General features: G+C 41.2%; 1 protein-coding gene across 1 annotated transcript in view; it reads right to left on the minus strand.

Moving 5' to 3' along the window:
- LOC122554889 (putative protein TPRXL) overlaps nt 1-18,195 on the minus strand; it is a 44,488-nt gene extending 26,293 nt beyond the window's left edge. The window contains exons 1-5 of the mRNA XM_043700264.1: nt 18,076-18,195; nt 2,640-2,711; nt 2,419-2,547; nt 1,355-1,426; nt 1,147-1,275 (exon numbers count right to left, since the gene is read on the minus strand). Coding sequence (XP_043556199.1) covers nt 1,147-1,275; nt 1,355-1,426; nt 2,419-2,547; nt 2,640-2,711; nt 18,076-18,154 — 481 coding nt within the window. The 5' untranslated portion in view covers nt 18,155-18,195. The remainder of the gene's footprint in view (nt 1-1,146; nt 1,276-1,354; nt 1,427-2,418; nt 2,548-2,639; nt 2,712-18,075) is intronic.
- Between the last annotated feature and the right edge of the window lie 340 nt (nt 18,196-18,535).

Genomic DNA, 18,535 nt, shown 5'->3' on the forward strand with positions numbered 1-18,535 from the left:
TGGGACACTCTGGAGGCTGGAAACATGTTTCCGCTGAAGGGTGAGTGCCGAACGAGAGGACACAGCTTAAAATACGGGATAAACCATTTAGGACAGAGATGAGGAGAAAAATCTTCACCCAGAGAGTGATGGCTGTGTGGAATGCTCTGCCCCAGAGGGCAGTGGAGGCCCAGTCTCTGGATTCACTTAAGAAAGAGTTGGATAGAGCTCTCAAGGATAGTGGAATCAAGGGTTATGGAGATAAGGCAGGAACAGGATACTGATTAAGGATGATTAGCCATGATCATATTGAATGGTGGTGCAGGCTTGAAGGGCAGAATGGCCTACTCCTGCACCTATTGTCAATTGTCTATTGTCTAACCCCAGACATTTCAGAGCCTGTGTCCTTGGGACCACTGAAAAACCCCCCAAGGACAACCTAACCTTGGTAAAGGAGCAGCACATTGGAGAATGATCAAGAAATAGATGTAAAGTCGAGAGATGTGTATGATTCTGTTTCTATAGAAATATAGATGAAATATCTGCACTTGTGTTGAAGTTAGCTGTATGAATTATGTGGAATCATTCTTTACTTGAGTGCGTGAATGAAAAAGCCAATCTCTGAAAGCAGAAAATCATAGGTTGAATGATAAATCAATGATTGCAACATTTATGATTGTTAAGATGAAAGCATCAAATCACTGTAGTTCCCTTAAACTCTGGTGAATTTGAATTTATGTTGTTGGTGCAGCTGAATTGGACATTGTGATGGCAGTTCTGAATGATGTGAAATATAAAATTGATGAATAATTTCCTGCCATTTCTTTGTTGTCAATTATGGAAAAGAATGTCGTTGGGAGAAAGGAGGGCCTGTTGTATGGACGAGTTTGAACCTAATATGGAAAAATTATTACCCACTTCGAAGAAATTATTGAAAGAGTTTAGTTTGTTGGAAAGTGATTTTCATATTTATGAAGGAAGGAAGAATTTGGAAGAAGGTACTTGAATGAGTATTTAATCAGAGATGCTGGTTGACAGAAATTTGTCCAAGTATGTACTTTGGGAGTGTTTTTGAAAAAAATGATGTTGGTAATTTGTTGAAGGAATGAGGAAAGCTCCCTATGCTTGTCGTTAGAAGGAGTATTGTTAAGGTTAATGAATACCTACCTGTATATTCTGGAGATGTAGTCTTGTGGGATGATATTGAGAGTGTTGTTTGCTCTGCTGCTGTGGTTGCTGATTCAAATGGCGTACTTTGTGACGTAGATGAAATTGTTGTTATTTCCATTGACTCACCTGTGGACGTGGAAGATAATGTAACTAGAATGTGGTCAGTTGATTACAGTGATGTTCAGGACAAAGGTGATGTACTTACCTGCCAAAGGTGATGGTGTCTGACTTGACGACTGGGAAGGAATGGAGGAAAACTCTGTTGTCCCATTGGAGTCTGATGAAGAAACAGATTTAAAGTTTAAAGTTGCCCAGGATTCTGTTCCTATAGAAATAGAAAGAGATGAAATTTCTGTGTTTGTGTTTAAGGTAACTGTATAAATGAAGTAGAATTATCCTTTTCTTAATGGTCTCAATAGAGTAGTATTGGAAATCATGTCTCTGAGAGCATTAAATCTGAGATTGAATGATAAAATTGAAACGTTTACGATTGTTAAGAACAAAAACAACAAACAACTGCAGATTTACACAATGAAGATCATATGCTAACCTGCCAAAGGTAATGGTGTCTGACTTGATGACTGAGAGGAAATGGATTGAAACTCTGTTTTTCCATTGGAGGCTGGTGAGAAAGCAGACTTTAAAGTTAGAAAAGCGTATGATTTTGTTTCTGTTGAAATATAGAGAAATGAAATTTCTGCACGTGTTCAATTTAGTTGTATGAATGATGTAGAATGTTTCTTTGCTTGTGTGTCTTAACAGCATAGTGTTGAAAAGCATGTCTCTGAGTGCAGTAATCAGATACTGAATGATAAACCAATGATTGTATCTGCTGAATTTGCATTCGTGTTGTTGGTGCATGCTAATTTGACAACGTTATGCTCGTCTGACTGATGTCAAATGTAAGATTGATGAACAATTTCCTGCTATTCTTGGCTGTCAATGATAGATTAAAATTGTAAGAAAGCAATGGCTGTCACATGGACAATGTAGCACACAATGTGGAAAAATTGTTTCCCATTTTAAAGGTAGGGATGAATGATTTAAGTTTGTTGGAGATTGTGCTGAAAGTGTATGAAGAGATAAAGAATTTGGAGGAAGGCACTTGAATGACTATTTAATCAGAGATGCTAGTTGATAGAAATTTGTCCAAGTATGTACTTTGCGAGTATTTTGAAAAAAATACATTGGTGAGTTGTTGAAGAAAAGATGAAAGCTCCCTTTGCTTATTCATTAGAAGGAGTACTGTAAAGATTGATGAATACCGACCTGTATATTCTGGAGTTGTAGTTATGTGGGATGATATTGAGTCTGTTGTTTGTTCTGCTGGTGTGGTTGCTGATTCGAATGGTGTACTTTGTGATGTAGATGAAATTGTTGTGGTTTTCGTTAATCTACCTGTAGGCATGGAAGATAACGTTATTTGAAGAATGTGTGTGAAAGTGGTCAGTTAATTACAGTGAAGTACTGAATGATGGTCATGTACTAACCTGCCAAAGGTGATGCTGTCTTATGTGATGACTGGGAAGAAATGGATTGAACCTCTGTTGTCTCATTGGAGGCTGGTGGAGAAACAGAGTTTAAATTTAGAAATGCGTACAATTCTGTTTCTATAGAAATAGAGAGAGACAAATTATCTGCGCTTGTGTTTAAGTTCGTTGTATGACTGCTTTATGGTCATCCTTTGCTTGAGTGTCTTAATAGAGTAGTATTTAAAAGCATGTCTCTGAGAACTGTAAATCAGAGATTGACAACCGCAACAAGGAGAGAATCCTCCCTCCCCGGTCCTCACCTTCTACCCACTAATCTCCGGATATAACGCAATTATCCTCTACATTTCTGCCATCTACAATCAGACCCCACCATCAGAGCCTCCCTCCCCACCCCTATCTGCATTCCACAGAGACCGTTCGCTCTGTGATTCCCTCGTTCGGTCCATGGCCCCCATCAACCCACCCTCCACACCCGGCACTTTCCCTTGCCGCTGCAGGCGGTATAAAAGCTTCTTTCCACCCTACCCCCTCACCTCCATCCAAGGCCCCAAAGGATCTTCTTACATTTAGTGGAGATTTTCCTGCACATCCACCCACCTCATCTGCTGAATCTGTTGCTCTCGATGTAGTCTCCTCTATATCGGGGAGACAGAATGCCAACTCGCAGAGCGTTTCAGGGAATATTTCTAGGACACATACCAAAAAACTGATGGCAGGCCACTTCAACTCTCCCTCCCACTCCACAAGGAATGCAAGTCCTGGGCCTCCTTTTCCGCCAAATCCAAGCCACCCGACAAATGGGGAAGAATGCCTCATCTTAACCTTGGGACTCAACCATACAGCATCAATATTGACTTCACTAGTTTCCAAATCTCCCAGTGCCCCCCCACCTCATTCCAGATCCAACTCAGCACCCCCCCTTTTGACCTGTCCCACCTGTTTATCTTCCTTCCCATTTATCCACTCCACTCTCCTCAACAACCTTTCACAATTACTCTCACCTGCATCTGCCTATTGCCTTCCCAGCTACCTTCCCTCTCAGACCCACCCTCATCACGCTATTTATCTCTCAGCCCCTTTTCCCTTCCATATTCCTGATTAAGGGTTTATGCAGAAATGTCCACTCTCCTGCTTCCCGTATGCTGCCTGACCTGCTGTGCTTTTCCAGCACCACACTGTTTGACTCTCCAGTATCTGCAATCCTCACTTTCTCCAGCTGAGTTTTAAGCAAAACCAACTTTTTTAGTTCTGAAATTAAAATATAAATTCTTCTTTCTTTTGGTTTTAAAACCTCAGCTCCACTTAATTGCATTGTAGAATTTTAAACTACGAAACAGCAGATGTTCCCATGTAGTAAACTCCCATAAATATACCGTTTGCAAAGGCAAATTCAGTAAAGCAGATTATCTCACTTATGATTCTGGCAGCGGTGAGAGAACCCAAGCTTTTAGCTGTAGGCATGGTGGCTCAATGTATAGCACTGCTACCTCACAACACCAGGAATCTGGGTTCAAATCCATTCGCAGGGTATTGTCTGTATGAAGTTTGCATGTTCTACCCATGTCTGTGTGGGATTCCTCCGGGTACTCTATTTTGCTCCTACAGTCCAAAGATGTGCAGGTTAGGTGAACTGACCTTGCTAAATTGTCTATAGTGTCCAGGGATGTGTAGGCTAGGTAGATTATGTGTTGCTGGAAAAGTGCAGCAGGTCAGGCAGCATCCAAGGAACAGGAGAATCGACGTTTCGGGCATAAGCCCTTCTTCAGGAAAACCTATGCCCGAAACGTCGATTCTCCTGTTCCTTGGATGCTGCCTGACCTGCTGCGCTTTTCCAGCAACACATTTTCAGCTCTAATCTCCAGCATCTGCAGTCCTCACTTTCTCCAGGCTAGGTAAATTAGCCATGGAAAATACAGGGATGTAGTAGTGGGGTCATTATATGTGGGATGCTCTTCAGAGAGTTGGTGTGGACTCAATGGGCTGCTTCCACACTGTAGGGATTCTATGACTCTAGATACACACATGCTTCAACAAGCAACATCAATACCCCAACAAATGCTGAATGAACCCTGGTTCTTTGGGAGCCTGACCCCACCCATTCATGCTGTTTCTATTGTTCCAACTTAAAATAAACCCCAAGGCTGTTGACTTTATTGGCTTGAAAGAGACAGCTCATACCTATGGCTCAAAACCGCTCCCGAAAAGAAAAGGACAAAATACACCTCTTGGAACCATTATATCCTCACATCTCCACACCCACCCCCCCCCAAAAAAGGAACTATCACGATACAAAGATGGCTTCATTTTTAAAACTCTTTAATCTTACTCTATTATATTGACTCTGAGCATGCAAATGTACAATGCTGCAGTCCAATTAACACAGTTTCTTCCACCACCGAACCTTTGACTTCCTTCATCAAGGTTAGAACAATGTGTCAGCAATTGAATTCTGACATGCTGCCACATATATAATTTTCAAATTAAGTGTCTGCAACAACAAACTCCATCTAAACAGTCTGGTATTTTTATCTTTAAATTTTTCCAAAAACCATATGGTTATGATCAGTATGTAAAATTGTCTCAGACACGTTACTGGCAACATTAACATTGAAATGTTGCAGCACCAACACCAAATGCACGGTCTTCTTCTCAATTGTGAATATTTCTGTTGACGAATATTCAACTTTCTGGAAAATGGTCATTTGGTCTTTTTATCATCTTGTCTCCTTGCAAGTGTACAGCACCGACACTAATATCACTCGCATCGATAACTGTTTTGATAGGCTTTGCAAAATTAGGTGTGACTAGCACTGCAATGATGGTGAACACAGTTTTCAGGCTGTCAAATGCCTTCTTACATTCCTCCATCCACTGAAATTTTCTGCATTTCTTAAAAAGGTCAGTCAGTGGAGCAACCATGCAGCTAAAATTTGGTACAAATTTTCAATAAAACCATTCAGTTCTGGGAATCATAGCACTACTTCCCTCTTTGTCAGTTGTGTGGGAAAATTCCCACTAACCTTTGTTTTCAAATTCAGTGGGGCCATCTGTCCATGTCCATTGATACGGCCTATGATATATGACTTGGGCTTTTGCGAACTCACTCTTAGCCAGGTTTATCACCAAGCCCACCTTCTGAAGTCAATCAAAAAATTCCAATAGATGCTCCAAATGTTCCTTTCGTGTATGATTAAAGATCACCAGATTGTCTATGTGTACCACTCAATTAGGTAATCCCAAAATGAGATTATTGGTTAGTCTTTGAAATGTAGCTGGTGCATTTTTCATACCAAATGGCATAACTTTAAACGAGTAAATTCCCTTCAGTGTTAACAAAATTTCCTTTGTTCTCTCAGATAAAGTTTCTCCCAGTATCCTTTAAGTAAGTCCAGCTTCGAAATATAAGTTGTGTGTCCCACTTTCTCAATGAAGTCTTCCACATATGGAATAGGATAGGAATCATATTTTGTAACTATGTTGATGTTATGGTAATCACCATATAAACGTTGGCTACCATCTGGTTTTGGCACCATCACTGTGGGTGAGCTGTATTCGTTGCAAGTCACTTGGATTATATTGTCTTTGAGCATGATTTCAACCTCTTTTTGAACCTGTGCCCATTTTAGAGTATTAAGAGTTTCAGGATGTTGTTTAATTGAAATACCATTTCCTGTATCTACATCATGCCTAATCATATTAGTATTTCCCAGCTTATTCCTACATATCTCTTCATGTAATTAATAACTCTTTCAGATCATTTCGATTTTCCTCTGGAAGGTAATTCAATAATTTATCCCAGTTTTTAAAAACTTTCACATTATCCAGTTGAATTTGAGCAATGTCAAATTCAGAATCATCTGCATTTGGTTCGTCACTCTGAGTTGTAACAGGTAACACATTCTCCTTTTGCTTTCCTTCCCTATCAAAATACCATATGAGCATATTCACATGACACATTCTGTGAGTTTACTTCTATCTGGTGTTCTTATCAAATAATTCAACTCATGTAGTTTTCTTTCAATTTAATAAGACTCACTAAACCTTGCTTTTAAAGGTTTACTTACTTCTGGTAGTAGTACTAAACCTTTTTCTCCTCCAGTGAAACTATGAATTTTTGATTTCTTGTCTGCTTCCTGTTTCATCACATTCTGGGCTACTTTCAAGTGCTGGGAGACAGTAAGGTCTGGAGATCAGAGTTGAGAGTGTGTTGCTGGAAAAGCACAGCAGGTCAGGCAGCATCTGAGGAGCAGGAAAATTGATAGTTTGGATCGGAGCCCTTCGTCAGGAATGAAGTATGAAGGGATCAGGCCCGAAATGTCGATTTTCCTGCTCCTCAGATGCTGCCTGAACTACTTTCAAGTACTGCTAGCAAACTCATCCATTCTATTTAACCTCAAAATTTGACACATAGTCCAAATATGTGGTCTCTGAACTCTCACTTACCAATTTCTCCTTATTTAATTTCAATGGTCCTCTCACCTCATACCCAAAAACTAATTCAAATGGACTGAGTTTAGTTGATTCATTAGGTGCATCCCGAATTGCAAGACAGTACAAATGGAAATCCTTTATCTGAATTCTCTGGATAGTCTTGACTATAATCCCTCAACATGATCTTTAAAGTTTGATGCCACCATTCTAATGCTCCTTGCATTTCTGCATGGTGTGTAGTTGATTTAAATCATTTTATTCCTAAGCTATCCATAACTCCCTTGAATAATTTTGATGCAAAATATTGCCCTTGATCTTATTGTATGTCTGTAGGTAGTCCATTTCTAGTAAACAGTTTGAGTAACTCTTCTGCAAGCCTTGAGGCCATGATATTACATAGAGTCATAGTCAGAGAGTCATAGAGATGTACAGCATGGAAACAGACCCTTTGGACCAACACGTCCATGCCGACCAGATATCCCAACCCAAACTAGTCCCACCTGCCAGCACCCTGCACATATCCCTCCAAACCCTTCCTATTCATATACCCATCCAAATGCCTCTTAAATGTTGCAATTGTACCAGCCTCTACCACTTCCTCTGGCAGCTCATTCCATACCCATACCACCCTCTGCGTGAAAAAGTTGGCCCTTAGGTCTCTTTTATATCTTTCCCCTCTCACCCTAAACCTATGCCCTCCAATTCTGGACTCCCCGACCCCAGGGAAAAGACTTTGCCTATTTACCCTATCCATGCCCCTCATAATTTTGTAAACATCTATAAGGTCACCCCTCAGCCTCCAACGCTCCAGGGAAAACAATACAATAATGGAAAGGACTCTGGAAATCGAATAGTCACATCCACTATGGTCAACAAATATTGATTCACTCTTTTTTTAGGGAGCATTTCCATGCAATTAATTAAGACCCTTGCGAAAGGCTCCTCAAATACTGAATAGGCATTAATGGAACTTGTTTTAAAACTGCCTAAGGTTTTTCTATTACCTGACATTTATGACATGTCTGACAAAATTCAACCATATCTCTGTGTAGTCCAGCTCAAAAAAATGAAGTTGTATTTTGGCTTCTGTTTTCCTTCCTCCCAAATGAACTCTTACTAATACATCATGTACTACCTGTAACACCTCCTTTCTATAACCCACTGGTAATACAAGTTGATTAATGTCTGCCCATTTTTCATCTGCCTGTATAGGTAATGGTCTTCATTTCCTCATCAAAACCTCATTTTTAAGACAGTAACATTTTGAGATACACTCACATTCTTCTTCTGTGTTTGCTTTTTGATACAACCACTTTAGTTTTTCATCTCTTTGTTGTAATTCAACTAACCTCTCAAAAAATGTCCACTTTGTCTTCTATCTGTTCTTGCTTTTTTTAATCATTTGATAATTGAACTTCAACTTCCTTACCTTTATTCTTTGATTTCTGCTCCTGTGGCACTGTAACCTGGTTACCACACAGTCAGGAAAAGTCCCAGGATATACTTGCTGTAATATATCAGTTGCCTGATTTTCCACTAGCTTTTCAACCAAAGCAGGCATCACTTCCACCTGTGATGCAGCTACATCATTCCTGAGGATAAACTATACCTCCAGAATAGAGAATTTCTCTATTACTCTTACCATCACTTCACTTCTCACCGCATTCTCTAACCTCACTCTATACAATAAAACACTACTCTTCTCACCACAAATTCCACATATTACAACCTTTCTGTAATATTTCCAAAGTTCACATCTCCTTATTTCTCACCATCAAAGATTGACTTGCTTCTGTATCTCTTAAAATTTTAAGTTATGTACCTATTCCTCCTGATACACATGATTAAACGTTACCCACACAGGGAAATTCTTCAAAGAGATCTGGTACTTTCATATTAACCATCCACTGACCAGGCTGTTTATTCTTTTGCAACTCTTTAGAACATAGAACCTAGAACAATACAGCGCAGATCAGGCCCTTCGGTCCTCGATGTTGTGAACTATTCTCAGCTCGTCCCCCAAAACTATCCCAAAATCATCCATGTGCTTATCTAAGGATTGTTTAAATCTCCCTAATGTGGCTGAGTTGACGATGTTAGCAGGTAGTGCATTCCACGCCCTTACCACTCTCTGCGTAAAGAACGTGCCTCTGACATCTGTCCTAAATCTATCGCTCCTCAATTTGTAGTTATGCCCCCTCGTACACGCTGACGTTATCATCCTAGGCAAAAGACTTTCACTGCCGACCTTATCTAATCCTCTGATCATCCTGTATGTATCTATCAAAACCCCCCTTAACCTCCTTCTTTCCAATGAGAACAGATTCAAGTCTCTCAGCCTTTCCTCATAAGACCTTCCCTCCAGACCAGGCAACATCCTGGTAAATCTCCTCTGCACCTTTTCCAATGCTTCCACATCCTTCCCGAAATATGGGGACCAGAACTGTACACAATATACCAAGTGTGGCCGCACCAGCGTTTTGTATATTTGCAGCATGATATTGTGGCTCCGTAACTCAATCCCTCTACAAATGAAACCTATGCCTTCTTTACAGCACTATCCACCTAGGTGGCAATTTTCAGGGATCTGTGTACATGGACTCCAAGATCCCTCTGCACATCCACACTACCAAGAATCTTTCCATTGACCCAGTATTCTGCCTTCCTGTTATTCTTCCCAAAGTGCATCACCTCACATTTAGCTGCATTGAACTCCATTTGCCACCTCTCAGCCCAATTCTGCAGTTTATCCAAGTCCCCCTGCAACCTGTAACATTCTTTCACACTGTCCACTACTCCACCGACTTTAGTCTCGTCTGCAAATTTACTAATTCATCTACCTCTGCCTGCGTCTAAGTCATTTATAAAAATGACAAACAGCAGTGGCCCAAAACAGATCCTTGTGTCACACTACTAGGAACCGGACTCCAGGCTGAATATTTTCCATCAACCACCACTCGCTGCCTTCTTTCAGAAAGCCAGCTTCTAATCCAAACTGCTAAATCACCCTCAATCCCATGCCTCTGCATTTTCTCCAACAACTTATCATGTGGAACCTTATCAAAGGCTTTATTGAAGTCCATGTATACCACGTCAACTGCCCTACCCTCATTTACATGCTTGGTCACCTTCTCAAAAAACTCAATGAAGTTTGTGAGACACAACCTGCCCTTGACGAAACCATGTCGACTATCTGAAATCAAATTGTTGCTTGCTAGATGATTATAAAACTTATCTCTTATAGTCCTTTCCAAAACCTTTCCTACTTTAGAAGTAAGGCTCACTGGTCTATAATTTTCTGGGTCATCTCTACTGCCCTTCTTGAACAAGGGCACAACATTTGCAATCCTCCAGTCCTCTGATACCAAACCTGTAGACAATGACGACTCAAATATCAAAGCCAAAGGCTTTGCTATCTCCTCCCTAGCTTCCCAGAGAATCCTCAGATAAATCCCACCCATCCCAGGGGACTTGTCTACTTTCACTCCTTCTAGAATTGATAACACCTGTGCGTAACTAACCTCGATCCTTTCTAGTCTAATATCTTGTATGTCATTCGTCTCCTCTACAATATTCTCCTTTTCCTGAGTGAACACCGATGAGAAATGTTCGTTTAGTGCCTCTCCGATCTCCACAGGGTCCACACTCAACTTCCCACTTCTTTGATTGGCCCTATTCTTACCCTAATCATTCTTTTATTCCTCACATACCTACAGAAAGCTTTAAAGTTCTCCTTTATTCTATTTACTAAAGACTGCTCATGTCCTCTCTTTGCTCTTGTTAACTCTCTCTTTGAATCCTTCCTGGCTGAGCTATAACTCTCCATTGCGTCATCTGTACCATCTTGCCTCATCAACACATAAGCCTCCTTCTTCTTCTTCGTAACAAGAAATGCAATTTCTGTTGTAAACCACGGTTCCCTTACCTTATCACTTCCTCCCTGCCTGACAGGGACATACCTATCAAGGACACGCAATATCTGTTCCTTAAACCAACTCCACATTTCCATTGTGTGCATCCCCTGCATTTTTCTACCCCATTCTATGCATCCTAATTCTTGCCTAATTGCATTATAGTTACCCTTGCCCCATCGATAGCTCTTGACCTGTGACAGTACCTATCCCTTTCCATCACTGAACTAAACGTACTGAATTATGGTCACTCTCTCCAAAGTGCTCACTTACAACTAAATCAAACACTTGGCCTGATTCATTACCAAGCACCAGATCAAGTGTGGCCTCCCCTCTTGTCGGCCCTTTGACATACTGTGTCAGGAAACCCTCCTGTACACGTTTGACAAAAACTAATCCATCCGACGTACTAGAGTTATAGCATTTCCAGTCAATGTTGGGGAAGTTAAAGTCCCCTATAATGACCACCCTGTTCCTTTCACTCCTACTCCTACTTTTGTAAATCCTCTCTTCTACCTCCCTGGAACTCTGCGGAGGCCTATAAAAAACTCCAAGCAGTATGACCTCTCCTTTCCTGTTTCTAACCTCAGCCCACATTACCTCAGTAGAGGAGTCCTCATCAAAAGTTCTCTCAGCCACTGTTATACTATCCTTGACTAACAAGGCCACGCCTCCCCCTCTTTTGCCGCCTTACCTGTTCTTAATGAAAGATCTAAACCCTGGAATCTGCAACATCCATTCCTCAACTGCTCTATCCATGTCTCCAAAATGGCCACAACATCGAAGTCCCAGGTACCTATCGTTGCTGCAAGCTCACCTACCTTATTTCGGATACTTCTGGCATTGAAGTAAACACATTTCAAACCACTTCGCTGTCTGCCAGAGCACATTCCTGTGACCCTGAAATCCTGACCCTGTCCTTCTGTGCACTGCAGCTACACCTCCAGTTCCCATCCCCCTGCTGAGCTAGTTTAAACCCACCCAAATAACACCAGCAAGTTTCCTACCCAGGATATTAGTACCCCTCTGGTTCAAGTGAAGACCGTCCGGTTTGTACAGGTCCCACCTTCCCCAGAGTGAGCCCCATTTATCCAAGAACCTTAAACCCTCCCTCCTGCACCATCCTTGCAGCCACGTGTTCAGCTGATATCTCTCCCTATTCCTTGCCTCGCTATCATGTGGCACGGGCAACAAACCAGAGATAACAACTCTGTTTGCTCTAGCTCTCAGCTTCCACCCTAGCTCCCTGAAATCCTGCCTTACATCCCTATCCCTCTTTCTACCTATGTCATTGGTACCTACATGGACAACGACTTGAGGCTGGCCACCCTCTCCCTTCACGACCCCAAAGATACAATCCGAGACATCATGAACCCTGGCATCTGGGAGGCAACACACCAACCGCGAGTTTCATTCGTTTCCTACAAACCTTTTACCTGAGCCTCTAACTATTGAGTCCCCAATGATTAACACTCTCCTCCTTTCCCTCCTTCCCTGGTGTGCAACAGGGACAGGTTCTGTGCCAGAGACCTGGGCCCCACTGCATACCCCTGGTAAGTCATCCCCCTCAAAAGTATCCAAAATAGTATATATGTTTAGTTTCTACTGGGATCATCTTTACTTTAATAAACCCCACTGGCTTCTCCTGTTTTCTCACACTCATCTTTTCAGTTCCTTTTCTAAACAACTAAAACTGCAACTGCATATGTTCTGCTTTATTATAGTGAAACTATCTGAGGTTTTTATTTCTCTTATTCCCTCATGGGTTTCTTTTTTAATCTGAGGTAAACTATGTTTACTATTTTCAATGAGGTCTCCTATTCCTTTAACACCTGAGGATTTCTCTTTTCCCCAATTTCTGTCCCCCACAGATTGAAATTGATGTTGGATGCCAAACTTTGATTTGTGAATTAATTCATAAACATTTGCCATTTCTGCAGCTAGTCCTGCAATTTAAGTCCTCTGCTCTTCTATTTGAGTTCTCACTGCTCCAGGAAGTGAACTTTTGAACTCTTCTAAAAGTGTCATTGTTTGATCTATTTTCAATGCCCTTATTCACCTATCAAAATTACATTGTTTGATCCTTTAAAACTCGATGTACATTTGACCAGGTTTCCTCCTTAGATTTTTAAAACCTTGTGTGTAGGCCTCTGGCACTATTAGTTCATATATACTAAAGATGGCCTTTTTCACCTCATCATACTCCCCAGACATCTCATCAGATTATGATACAAATATGTCACTAGTTCTGCCTACTAATTTTGTTCGAACCAGCAATACCCACATGGTCACCTGCTATTTCATTTGTTTAGCCGCGTTCTCAAATGAAATGGAAAATTCTTCTCTGTCCTTCTCATCAAACTTTGGTAATGTTTGGACATATATAAACAGACTTCGATCAGGCTTTTGGCTATGAATCGATTTGATCTTACTCCTACTCTGTACCTTCACCATGTAAGTCAACTTCCACTTTTCAGTTCCAACTTGGATCTTGGATAGGTTAAATAGACAAACCCTTTTCCCTAGGGTGGGGGAGTCGAGAAGAAAAGGGCAAAGGATTAGGGTGAGAGAGGAAAGATATAAAAGGGACCTAAGAGGCAGCTTTTTCATGCAGCTGGTGGTGGGTATATGGAAGGAGCTGCCAGAGGAAGTGCTGGAGGCTAGCCTGACCTCATTACAGTCTTGGTCCAAACATGGACAAAAGAGCTGAATTCCAGAAGTGAGATGAGAGTGACTGCCCTTGACTTCAAGGCTGCATTCACCCGAGTGCAGCAACAAGGGGCCCTAGCAAAACTGGAGCCAGTGGGTGTCAGGGGGCAAAGTCTCTGGTGGTTAGAGTCCTAGAAATATATAGCATGGAAACGGATCCTTCAGTCCAACCCGTCCATGCCGACCAGATATCCCAACCCACTTTAGTCCCACAAGCCAGCACCTGGGCCATATTCCTCCAAACTCTTTCTATTCATATATCCATCCAAATGCCTTTTAAATATTGCAATTGTACCAGTCTCCACCACATCCTCTGGCAGCTCATTCCATACACGTACCACCGTCTGCCTGAAAAAGTTGCCCCTTAGGTCTCTTTTATATCTTTCCCCTCTCAACCTAAACCTATGCCCTCTAGTTCTGGACTGCACCACCCTTTGTGGAAAAGACTTTGTCTATTTATTCTATCCATGCCCCTCATGATTTTATAAACCTCTATAAGGTCACCCCTCAGTCTCCAAAGCTCCAGGGAAAACAGCCCCAGCCTGTTCAGCCTCTTCCTATAGCTCAAATCCTCCAACACTGGCAACATCCTTGTAAATCTTTTCTGAACCCTTTCAAGTTACACATCTTTCCGATGGGAAGGAGACCCGAATTGCACACAATATTCCAACAGTGGCCTAAGCAATGACCTGTACAGCTGCAACATAACCTCCCAACTCATGTACACAATACTCTGACCAATAAATACCAAACACCTTCTTCATCATCCTATCTACCTGCGACTCCTCTTTCAAGGAGCTATGAACCTGCACTCCAAGGTCTCTTTGTTCAGCAATACTCCCTAGGACCTTACTATTAAGTGTATAAGTCCTGCTAAGATTTGCTTTCCCAAAATGCAGCACCTCACATTTATCTGAATTAAATTCCATCTGCCGCTTCTCAGCCTATTGGCCCATCTGATCAAGATCCCGTTGTAATCTGAGGTAACCCTCTTAGCTGTCCACTACACCTCCAATTTTGGTGTCATCTGCAAACTCACTAACTAAACCTCTAATGCTCACATCCAAATCATTTATATAAATGATGAAAAGTAGTGGACCCAGCACCGATCCTTTTGGCACTCCACTGGTCACAGGCCTCCAGTCTGAAAAACATCTCTCCACCACCACCCTCTGTCTTCTACCTTTGAGCCAGTTCTGTATCCAAATGGCTAGTTCTCCTTTTATTCTGTGAGATCTAACCTTGCTAACAAGTATCCCATGGGGAACCTTGTCGAACGCCTACCACTCTGCCCTCATCAATCCTCTTTGTTACTTCTTCAAAAAAGTCAATCAAGTTTGTGAGACATGATTTCCCATGCACAAAGCTATGTTGTCTACTGCTAATCAGTCCTTGCCTTTCCAAATACATGTACATCCTGTCCCTCAGGATTCCCTCCAACTACTTGCCCACCACCGATGTCAGGCTCACCGGTCTTTCGTTCCCTGGCTTGTTCTTACCACCTTTCTTAAACAGTGGCACCACGTTTGCCAACCTCCATTCTTCCGGCACCTCACTTGTGACTATCAATAACACAAATATCTCAGCAAGAGGCTCAGCTTCCCTAGCTTCCCACAGAGTTCTAGGGTACACTTGATCAGGTCCTGGGGATTTATCCACCCAAGACATCCAGCATTTCCTTCTCTGTAATATGGACATTTTTGAAGGTATCACCATCTATTTCCCTACATTCTACTTCTTCCATATCCTTTTCCACAGTAACTACTGATGCAAAATACTTGTTTAGTATCTCCCCCATTTTTGCGGCTCCACACAAAGGCTGCCTTGTTGATTTTTGAGGGATCCTATTCTTTCCCTAGTTACCCTTTTGTCCTTAATGTGTTTGTAAAAACTCTTAGGATTCTCCTTAATTCTATTTGCCAAAGCTATCATGTCCCTTTTTGCCCTCCTGATTTCTCTCTTAAGTATATTCCTACTGCCTTTATACTCTTATAAGGATTCACTCGATCTATCCTGTCCATACCTAACATATGCTTCCTTCTTTTTCTAAACCAAACCATTAATTTCATTAGTCATCCAACATTCCCTATACCTACCAGCCTTTCCTTTCACCCCAACAGGACTCTTGTTACCCCTTTTCTGACTCTTCCCATTTTCCAGCCATTATTTTACCTGTGAACATCTGCCCCCATTCAGCTTTTTAAAGTTCTTGTCTCATACCATCAAAAATGGTCTTCCTCCAATTTAGAACTTCAACTTTTAGATCTGGTCTATCCTTTTCCATCACTATTTTAAATCTAATAGAATTATGGTTGCTAGCCCCAAAGTGCTCCCCCATTGACACCCCAGTAACCTGCCCTGCCTTATTTCCCAAGGGTAGGTCAAGTTTTGCACCTTCACTAGTAGTTACATCCACATACTGAATATTCAGGTTTCAGCTGACAAGTGGCAAGTAGCTTTTGCACAATACAAATGCCAGACTATGACCATCATCAATGAGAGACAATGTAACCATTGACCCTTTCTCATTCAATGCTGTTACACCACTGAATCCTCCATTGTCTACATCCTGAGGGTTTTCATTGATATGAAAGTCAACTGGACTGACCACATAAACACAGTGGCTACAAGAGCAGATCAGAGCCTAGGAATACTAAGCGAATGACTCACCTCCTCACTCCCCAAAGCCTATCAACCATGTCCAAGGCATAGAATACTCCCCACTTGCCTGAATGAGTGCAACTCCAACAGCTTGATAACATCCATGAAAAAACAGCCCATTTGATTGGCACTGCATTCACAAATGTTCAGTCCCTTCACCACTGGCGCTCAGTGGCAGCAATGTATACTATCTACAAAATTCACTGAAGATTCTCAGAGATTACCTTCCAAACCCACAACCACGTCCATCTAGAAGGACAAGGGCAGCAGATAAATGGGAACACTACCACCTTCAAGTTCCCCTTCAAGACACTGACTGTTCCTTCACTGTCACTGGATCAACATTTTGGAATTCCATCTCGAACGGCATTGTGGGGCAACTCGCAGCAGTTCAATAAGGCAGTTCACCACCAACTTCTCAAGGGGAACTAGGGATGGGCAATAAATGCTGGCCAGTCAGCGACACCCACATCCCCAAAAATGAATTAAAAAAAGAGAAACAGATCTGCCGTGATCGATGGTCCAAATGGTCTGATTCTGCTGTCATATCTTATGGTCACTACTGTCATTTACAGAACATCCTTCAACTCATTTGGAAGGTGTTCACACCCTCCACATCTCAATTCAAACAGGGCAAATTAACTTCATGAATATGTATGCTGCAACCTTGTGACAAAAGTCCAGTTTCACTATTTTCAGCGTAATCCCTCAGGCAGAACATTTTTGTCTACTCAATGATTTCAATGCAATGATGGACATGTACAATGAGGCATGGCTTTCTGCCTTCAATGTCAATCTGGAAAAGATAATTAAGAATGAACAGAGACTACCTGATCTTTGCCAACGTCAGTGTGCAGTATTGGTCTCCTCACCTGAGGAAGGATGCTGGTGGTGGGGGTCCAGCAAAGGTTTACCAGACTGTTTCCTGAGATGGTAGGACTGACACATGAGGAGAGACGGGATTATTGAGGACTGTATTCACTGGAGTTTAGATGAATGAGGGAGGCTGTCTTAGAATCTTATAAAATTCTGACAGAACTAGACAGGGTAAATGTAGGAAGGATTTTTGCAATGACTCCAAAACCAGAGGTTCTCAAGATAAGGGATAGGGTATTTAGGACTGAGATGAGGAGAAATATCTTCACCTAAAGAGGGTGGGGAGTCTGTGGAGTTATCTGCTACCTGAAAGCAGTTGAAACCAAAGCATTCTATGTTTTCAAGAAGGAGGTATAATTCTTAGCATAAAGGGATCAAAGCAGATGGGGAGAAAGCAGGAGCAGGGAGTTGGATGATCAAAGTGGATGGTAAAGCAGGCTCAAATGATTGAATGGCTTTGTTTTGTTCCTATTTTCAATGTTTCTACAATCCCTAATGAGAGACTTTAAGCCCTTACGAATGTCCTTATAATTCACATTAGTGGACAATTTTCTCTCCACTACTTTGGTTACATCATCAAAGAAATTCAAACAGGATCATCAAGTATAAACTACCCTCACAAATCCAGTCATTTCTGTTTCTTTCAAATGCTTTGTTCAAATATTGATATCAGAAAGAGATCCTAAATCTGCATGTTTAAATTTTACGTAGAAGATAGTAATGTTCACAACGTGTTTTGAATATTACGATTTTAGGAACATAATACTCCCCTTCATTACAAACCATTTTTGAGCTGAAGCAATGAAAAGAAACACAAATACAAGAGAAACTATTGAATCTCAAACCTGTGGAAAGTGCTGTAACAACGATCATAATGCTGCAGACAGTTTGTATCCAGCACAATATTCCTTTTTGAATAGCCATGCTTCTTGAAGATAAAATAATGCTGCCGTTAACATATTGTTGTGAATCCTCTGGGAGTCAATTACAATGTGGACACTGTTATTTTTTATATAGTTTATATATAGACCAATCCCACTTGTGCCAATTGACCACACCCCTCTGTATTAATGTTTGCAATGGGTGATGTAGATCAGTGAACTTTGGTTACATCATATTAATTGTTTCTGGAGATGTTTTTCACCAAACATTTTTTCATGTCAAGGTCTGAAATTAAAGTTAGATTTATAAGTTGTTTAAATTCACTTTTATTTTAGCATATTTTCAATGTTATTTCAGCGTTGAATGAAAAATTATATCCTTTTAGTTTTATAATATTTACTACTGGAAACAAATAGTAAACTG

Source organism: Chiloscyllium plagiosum, chromosome 1 (genome assembly GCF_004010195.1).
Source record: "Chiloscyllium plagiosum isolate BGI_BamShark_2017 chromosome 1, ASM401019v2, whole genome shotgun sequence".
Taxonomy (NCBI): Eukaryota; Metazoa; Chordata; class Chondrichthyes; order Orectolobiformes; family Hemiscylliidae; genus Chiloscyllium; species Chiloscyllium plagiosum.